This window comes from Melospiza melodia, chromosome 1 (genome assembly GCF_035770615.1).
Source record: "Melospiza melodia melodia isolate bMelMel2 chromosome 1, bMelMel2.pri, whole genome shotgun sequence".
In the NCBI taxonomy this organism is placed as follows: domain Eukaryota; kingdom Metazoa; phylum Chordata; class Aves; order Passeriformes; family Passerellidae; genus Melospiza; species Melospiza melodia.
This window is the reverse complement of record NC_086194.1, coordinates 37,702,368-37,710,452: the sequence shown is the minus strand read 5'-3', so window position 1 is coordinate 37,710,452 and position 8,085 is coordinate 37,702,368. Positions and strand designations below refer to the sequence as shown.

General features: G+C 38.2%; 2 protein-coding genes across 2 annotated transcripts in view; one reads left to right on the top strand and one right to left on the bottom strand.

The window, feature by feature from the left end:
• Positions 1 to 246: 246 nt before the first annotated feature.
• Positions 247 to 4,179, top strand: SGO1 (shugoshin 1). Its single transcript, XM_063155837.1, is given in 9 exon segments — positions 247 to 382; positions 466 to 662; positions 1,068 to 1,172; positions 1,640 to 1,704; positions 1,867 to 2,006; positions 2,585 to 3,430; positions 3,628 to 3,802; positions 4,042 to 4,130; positions 4,133 to 4,179. Coding segments are annotated over 9 exon segments (1,800 nt in total).
• A 1,562-nt stretch (positions 4,180 to 5,741) lies between these two features.
• Positions 5,742 to 8,085, bottom strand: part of KAT2B (lysine acetyltransferase 2B) — a 40,907-nt gene continuing 38,563 nt past the window's right edge. The window contains exon 18 of the mRNA XM_063154329.1: positions 5,742 to 7,735. Coding sequence (XP_063010399.1) covers positions 7,542 to 7,735 — 194 coding nt within the window. The 3' untranslated portion in view covers positions 5,742 to 7,541. The remainder of the gene's footprint in view (positions 7,736 to 8,085) is intronic.

Below are 8,085 nucleotides of genomic sequence, written 5' to 3'. Positions count from 1 at the left end.
GCCCTGCCGCGGACACGGAGCGTTTCGCAGTTCAGCCTCCGCGCGGTCGGGACAGCGGCCTCGGTGAGAATGGCCAGAGCTGCATGTCCTTTCCTGGCTGTGGGGCTTTGCTGTGTGTGTTCCTCCGCTTAAAACTGCCCCGAGCTTCACTCCTCTGTCCCTGTGCCTTTTCCTTTAGCGTCGGGGGTGCGTGGTGCCACCCCAGCTTCGTGAGTTCCTCGCACACTCTACTTTTAAAGGTAGAAGATGGCAGAATCCTCGAGGAAGTCCTTCAAAGACAGCCTGAGCGATATAAAACAACGTATGAAGGAGAAAAGAACTCAGAAATGGTTAAGGCTGGGCAAAACTACCCAGTTCTCCACCGTAAAGGCCAAAAGAGCAAGTAAGATGCTTAAATGTCTTAGGACTTATAATTTACTTATTTTCTTTTCAATCCCATTTGAAACACTCACTGTTGCATTGCAGAGAACACCTCCAACCAAATGAAGATCATTCAAGCAAACAACAGAGATCTGGCTCTGTCCTTGCAAGAACACAAGCTCAAACTAAGGGAAGCTGAAGCTACCATTCTTCAGCTAAGGAAAGAGTATCACATTTTGAAGGTTCAAATGTTTGACTTGCAAAGAAATCATAGGCTCCAGCAAGAACAAGGACGTGTGGAGGTATTTTTAATAACTATTTGAGCTGGTGAAGCTGAACATGAGAATCTGTACCAATCCATTGATAGATATCTTTATGATCTTAAATGTTTCATAAAACATTAGCTCAGTATGTTCAATGGGAGTTTTTTTCACCTAACTTGGTATGCTGGTTTGGGTACCTTGACACACAGTAATGAATTTTTTTTCTCACTACTCTTTCTCATTTACTTCAAATAAGAAAGAGTAAACATAAAAACTTAATTAACAAAAATTAAAGTCTATCTTCTGTAAATTTTGTAGGGAGCTTATCACATGTGAAGGCACCTGACAGAGGTTTCTTCAGATTTTAGTTATAATGCTGATGAGTTTGTAGTTGATATTAGAGGATGATAGTAACAGTGTTACTGCCCTTCCTTTGTCCATTAGAACCGACTGTCAGCCTTGAATGAGATAATTTCCAAAGTCTCTCAGAATTTACTGGACTCAGTCGCTCTCCTTGGCCCAGCAAAGGACTTGTGTTCCACAGATGTAGTGAGTGCCTTTTCCTCTTGAGGAGCAGGACTTCTCTTTCTGATGGCCTTCACTTCTTCCACCACAGCTGCACATAGATTTTTAGGTCTGAGCCCTAGTTCAGAGCAAGGACTAGTCCCACAGTTCCCAGCATCCCGGGGTGCACACTGTGGGGGTGTCTCAGTAAGTGATAAGGGGGACTGAGGCTCTGCTAGGCAGTGGTTGGAGTACCCTGATTTTCTGGGGTTTTATGCACAGTTCCTTCCCCTGTCTGCTGGCTGTAGGATTGAGCTGGGGATGAATGTGCTGATGTGCAGAGGCTGAGAAGGTGGCTAGCTAACACCCACAGCACTTGGTATTAGCTAGACAGAAAGAGAGTCAAGAGTCTCTTGGGTGCTTTTGGGGTAGCTTGGCTGTTGTGTAAAATTTGTAGATGGTGCAAACTTGTTTCAGCCATATAATCACAGTAAGATTTATTTTGTTGACAGAATCAAAGAGTGCTTTCTTCAGGTCCTGGAAACGGTTGCAGTGTCACAGGACCAACACATTCAATGTAAGTATCGTTGATTAATGCCTGGCTGTCTTTGGAAAAATCTGTTACAGGAAGTTTAATTTTCTGGCTGGAAAAAGGGAAGCAACCCAGTGTAATGAAAACTGTTCCTTGTGTTAAACTTCATTGCTGTTCAGTAAATACTACCTTTGGTATTTTCTCTAGAGGACCTCTAAAGTGTGTTCTTGAAGACAGTCCTGTCCTTCCAAGTGGGATGGAAGCTGGTGGTGACAGAAATTCTTTGGCAAAGATCTGTGTGGAATCTGACAGTGACATTTCCTTTACCAAAATAATTCCAAGTGAAGGTAACTAAATCAAAGTATCAGGTATTGCTCTATTTTTGAATTAGGAAAACAATGTGTGAGTATAAGTTTTTAAAAATTGCTGCTTTTAAAGGAACTGATAAGTATCTTTCTGCATCTTGTCATAAAGGGCAAATACTAATGCTGTCCACTGCTAAACTGTTTAAATGAAGATGTCCAGCAAAATGGGGAGGAATTTGAAACTGCCTTATCTTCTCTATAGCTGCAGTCCAGTTTCATTATCTATCAAACAGTTCAACTAAGTAAAATTGCCTTTATACAGTCATTAGCATTTATGAAATCGATAAAAACTTGTTAACAAAGCAAAATACTCAGGAAAATGAATGATCTGTAAATAACCTTTCCAAAAGGAACAGTTTAGAGGAAAATACCAGTGTTATATTACCTAACTGCTTTCTGCATGGAAGCCATGTTAAGCAGAGCTTATCTCAATTGCCAAGTCCTAGTTTATAAAATTCTGTGGAGAAAACCCAGAGAATAGACTGAATTTTTGACAGGTTCAGAATTTTTGCAGGTTTTTCTGTTTGCCTTTAATATGACATTTTCCCTTCAATTACAAGGACAGCCATCTGATTTTCATCTGAACAGCACAGAGCCAGAGCTGGAAAATATTTCTTCATGTGTAAAGTTTGGATGTGGTAGCGTGTTACCAAAAAGTGTATCCACCAGACGTCACTTTTCAACGATGAGGAACCCTGATGTAATTTGTACTGATGTCTTGGACTGTTTAGAAGCACCTGATTCAGTAAAAGAACTTTCTGAACAGGATGAAATTAGGCTTGAGGAAAGTCTAGAGAAGTGTGCTACAGAAAATACAAAGGCAGCTGTTCCTCACTTGAATGAAAGCAAGGTAGATTCAGAGCTGGTGTTGAGGCAGAAAACTTCTGAAACTGCACAGTTGAAATTGAAACGTAATTCTGATCTTAAACAACCAGAGTGTAAAAGCAGAAAAAAACCTCAACGAAGGAAAGAAAAGCATCAGAAAGGAAAACTGGAACGGCCACTTACTTCCCAACAAAGACCAGGAAAACTGGGTAAAGAGGCTTCTAAAGAAAAGCAGAATTTCGTGGGTCGCATCAGTGATGCTTATGACTTTCATTTGGAAGAGAGTGTCCATCTTACACCTTTTCGACAAAACAAGGTGAACAACAGTGATACTGAAGTGGAGGATGAAGAAGACTCAGCTGAAACCAATACCCTTGAGTCAAGCAGTACTGCAGGGGACTCAGATGACAGCCTCTATGAGCCTTACAAGAGTAAATCAAAGAAAAGGCAAAGTTCAGTGGATGAGAGCCCTATGTCACCAATCCATCCAAGGCCAAGGTCTAAAAGATGTTTGGCACAGCGTGAGCAGAAGCTCTGTCATGAAGAAAAGACTGAAAACAAATCAAGTGATAAGTCCATTAGTAAGTACAGAAAGTGTTCTGTAATTGGTTTTGTTTTCTTGAAAGATAACATTGTTTAGGAGATTTAGGCTTTTTTATTTTAGTGTTTGTTTTTTTTTTTTTAATAGCAACTAAAAGAGTAATGTTTTAAGAATGGTTAGATTTTCTTTAAAGCTTGCTTATCTGAATGAACTGAACTTTTCCTAATTTCTTCACAGAGCAGCCTCCTGAGCCATCTCGTGGGCATCTCTGCGATGTTACCAATACAGCTGCAGTGCTCCCCAGCACTGGGGATGCAGAAATTGTCCCTGAAGGTGAAGGACCTCAGTCCCCAAAACGCAAGAGGCGAAGCTGTAGTGTTACTGTGAACTACAAAGAACCAAGTATTGTAGCGTAAGTGTCTTGACTTTTCAGTTTGACATAAAGTTCATGATGTTCTATCCAATAGAGGATTTTAAAAGCTTATTTAGATCTTGACAATAAGACCTTAAAAATGAGCTCAAAGAACTCAAATTCTAAAGTTAATAATACAGCCTATTTCGTGTGAAATGGACCTTGCTAGCTAAAAGTTATTGTTTTGAGTGATGTATGGAACAGAACTCATTTTGCCTTTTTTTTTTTCTTTCAAACAGGAAACTCAGGAGAGGAGATCCATTTACAGATACAAAGTTCCTGTGTTCTCCAATTTTCAAGCTGAAAAAAGACATTAAGCGACATTCTCATAAGATTCTATGAAAATATCCAGTGAGAAATTGGTTAGTTGTCTTTGAGGTCCTCAGCAAAACCATGCTTCTGCCATGAAGAAAATAATTTCATTTCAAAATACTTCATACTTTCCTGGATGAAGTATTTTGTTGCACAATATGTTATATAAATATGTAAATATTTGTGTGTCTAGTATTAAAGACATCAGATTAAGGGGGCCTGGATTTATTCTAGTGACTTATTTTTAATGATACAGATTGATTACTTTTATAACTAAAGTGATTCTATTCAAGCTCCTTTTGAACAGATCTGGGAGTATATGGGAAATCTCTGATGGATAAGATGGTGAATATCATTGTATGGGTGAACTTTAGGCACTTCAAATGTTTTGAGCAGCAAGTATTTTTAATAACTGTACAGATCTTGTTTATGTGATGGCTGTAGTTTCATGTAGAATCTTACAATAAACATCTTAGTCTTTTGAAACAGCTCTGAGTGAATTCTGTTCTTTTGGCAGTTTCCAGAGTTGCTCCAAAGACAATAATGTCAGCAGTGGGCATTACAGGCCTGTGTATTCTGTCCCCATCTTACGTGGTGGCATAAGCACTGTTTAGAAGCAATTCTGCAGCTGCCATTTGATTCTGTAGCTGCAGCTCTCAAAAGCAGCAACTTAGGCTTAGTTGGTCCTGCATTGAGTGAGTGCAAGTTAGTGTCAACCAGACAGAAACAAAGCAAATTTCTCCTGGTGAAGAAGGCTCCACTTGGATCCCAACTGTTGTGGGACATTCGTAACAGTTTATAATAATTTTGTCCCTGCTTTGCCCAGTGCCTTTCCCAGAGGAAGAGTGCCACATTTAAGCTTGTGCTATTTGGTGCCACACTAGGCTGCATATGAGAACAACAGTGTTCTCAACTGTCCACCACTCAAACTACTTCTACTTTGTTTGAGACACACTGAAGTATTAATAGGTTTGTGAATACCTAAAAGAAAGCTACATTCTAAACACCTACTGGGAAAACACAGAAACTACATGCTCTTCCTTTGTTTTGTAAGTCTGCCTGTCCCACTTCACTTCAATAGGTGCAAGATCTCTCCCTTTCAGTAATAAAACTGTTATTTACTATTTTATGTGTAGCTTCTTCCATGGCAATCAGTACTACTAATACTAGCTTCAGCTACTAAGCATTTGAAAATAGTCATTCACAACACAGCCTTTGGATGTTTAAATGGAAACTTTGCTTTACCTTTGTATCCTAAAATTCTAGCCACAAGGCCTCGCCATCTCAGGCTGGAATTCTAGGACTACAGGAACTTAAGCAGAGTGGTTGAACTATAGTGTTAGAGCCTCATCCTAATAATGCCAAGGTTGTGGGTCCTATCCCTGTATCAGCCATTCGTGTTTGAGGTGTACTTAATGATCCTTGAGGGTGTTCTGTCAACCCCAGGTGCTCTTTAAGGAGACAAATCTGCAACAGCTGTTTTAGCAGGGAGAGAAAAAGGATAGGGTCATTGTAGAGCAACCCAAGGCAGGTGTTGTGGGTCTGGGTAGTTTTTTTCTTCCTGGAGCAAGCTTTAAAAATTGAAGCGATGTAGTACCAAGTAATGAAAAAAAGAGACCAAAATAAGTAGGGTTTTGTACATATATAATTTAAAACTATTCTGTACCAGTACAATATATTAATTTGACAAATGTAAAGTTCATCAGCTGTTAAAGCATTTGCAAAACCACATATCCTACCATAACTTTATTGCACAGTATCTATGAAAATATTAATTCTTAAATTAGAAAACACATTTCAATATAGAAGAGACAATCTGATTGAAAGACGATAAGAAAATCTACTCTGAAAATAACAAAAATTCACAGGTTACCAAGCTTAACAGGTGCATCTGTAGGCCCAATCTACAAAACAGGTCTTTAGTATCCTGTTCTGGCTATTAAAGAAGAAGTACTCACTGTACCTTTGTTATAGATCCCAATGTAGGTCAGACTAAATTCATACAAAACACGATGGCAAGTCCAGCATTAACATTTTGAATACCTTGGGTACCACATTTACTACTTCTAGATAGTTCCTGACATCTCCTTGCTGAATTGATCTGTGATCTAACATTGCACAGGCATTTTGCAGGAATAGATTCTTTGACACAGCACAGCATTGGTTTTCTCTCTCATAACTTGAATTTTACCAGTATAACATCTGTAAATATAAAACACCAAGAATGAAAGTTTAATCTGTTTTTCACAAAAGCAGTTATAACTTACAAATTCTAATTAGAAAATGTCAAGGGACAGCTTTTTGGCCTGTACTCATCTCCAGTAAGGATTTAAGTGTACCTCTTAAATGTAGTGTAAGCAGCAAAATGTATATATTTTTTATGTATATATGAGTGTGTGTTCCTTTGGAAGGTATACTAAGAGCTGTAAAATGTTAATATGTTCCTGGGTCTAAATAATCACAGTTAATATGCATTTACAATAAAGCTTGGTAGAAAATCCAGTTTACCACAGAGCCAAGTATCTAAGCTCGAAGCTGTCCTATGTTGTCTTCCTTTGTGTACAATAGTCTTATTTCTGCTGAACAACCTAAAGAATTTAGCAGTGAGGAGTAGTAAGCAGGGTGGATCATGAAGTGCACAAAACCTTAACTCTACTGAGCCAATTAGAATTGTCTAGTAGATGCAAAGTAGTCTCTAAAGTTATTTTGGGTACTTATGTCCTGCATAAGCCAAGTCACTATGACGTTGCGCATCTAGCCAGATTTTTTTTTTCTTTTTTCTTTTTTCTTTTTTTTTTAAGAGTGGTTATGAGATTACAATTTGCAGGTAAAATATTTATCAAAACTGAAAATTAATAGAAAAACTTGCATCTATCAAAGATCACAGGCAGTCCTTTTTCAGAACTGACTGCTCTTCTCTCACAGCTTCTCAACCAGCTGAGTGTTTCTTTTAAAAAATAATATCTTATAAAAAGATTCTACAAAGAAACAAGTGTTTCAGAACCCCCCCACACCTGTTGTTTTCCCTTACAATTTTCTTTTTTACTGGAAAAAATAATAAAACTTTATCAAATAGGTACTGCATTAGGTAAGCTATAACATCTGTTGTCTGGGAATTTTCTTCATCTTCCCAAACATGTGCAACTTCCCCCATGTTTGTGGGGTTTCTGAGGCTGTAGCTGATAAACTTATTAGGAACATAAGGTAATCGGCACACAAAAGAAATATTCCGTAATTAAATACATTATAAAGCATTTTAATAAAATAATTTTTGTAACTTCAGTATAATACATGTTTGCAAAACTAAAAGGGTTTTTAAAAGTGCTAAGTATTAAACAGAAGTTTCTTAAAAGTCCACAACTCATATATAGAACGGCTTTCCCTGTCCATAACATAGGCACACTATTTGGTTGTAAAAAAGACAGTGTCACTTGTCAATTAATCCAGCTTCTTTAATTTTTGTGTAGAAGAATTTCTCCAGTATATTGGCACATTTGTAGTATTCACTCTCGGGGGGGTTGTACTCTCTGCAGTTTGTAAAGACTCGCTGCAAGTCTGCCATGAACAATTTCTTAGACACGTAGTACCTGTTCTTGAGGCGCTCACTCATTGTTTTGAGATCTGCACAGAAGAAAAATAGATTAACAGCGTTGGATTCAAATACGTTTTGTGTGCAGTGTCCCTTCAGACTGATTTGCCATTTAACATGAACTGGCAAAGCTAGGATTTGGAATGGAAATTGCCTTCATCTCAGGCAGGGTCTGTATTTTAGCTTCAAAAGTAAGTGAGCTGCTGGAACTAAGCAATACTTCAAGGATGAATTTATGTAGCATTTATTTTTAATTCTTTAAAACATTAAAGCTTTTTTTGTTCTGTTCTCATACTTAGAGCTCTGAGTTTTCTGTGTTTATTAGATGTCCCTAATCCTCTTCTGACTGTCCTGAGACAACCTGTTCTCAGCTCTGCTGGAG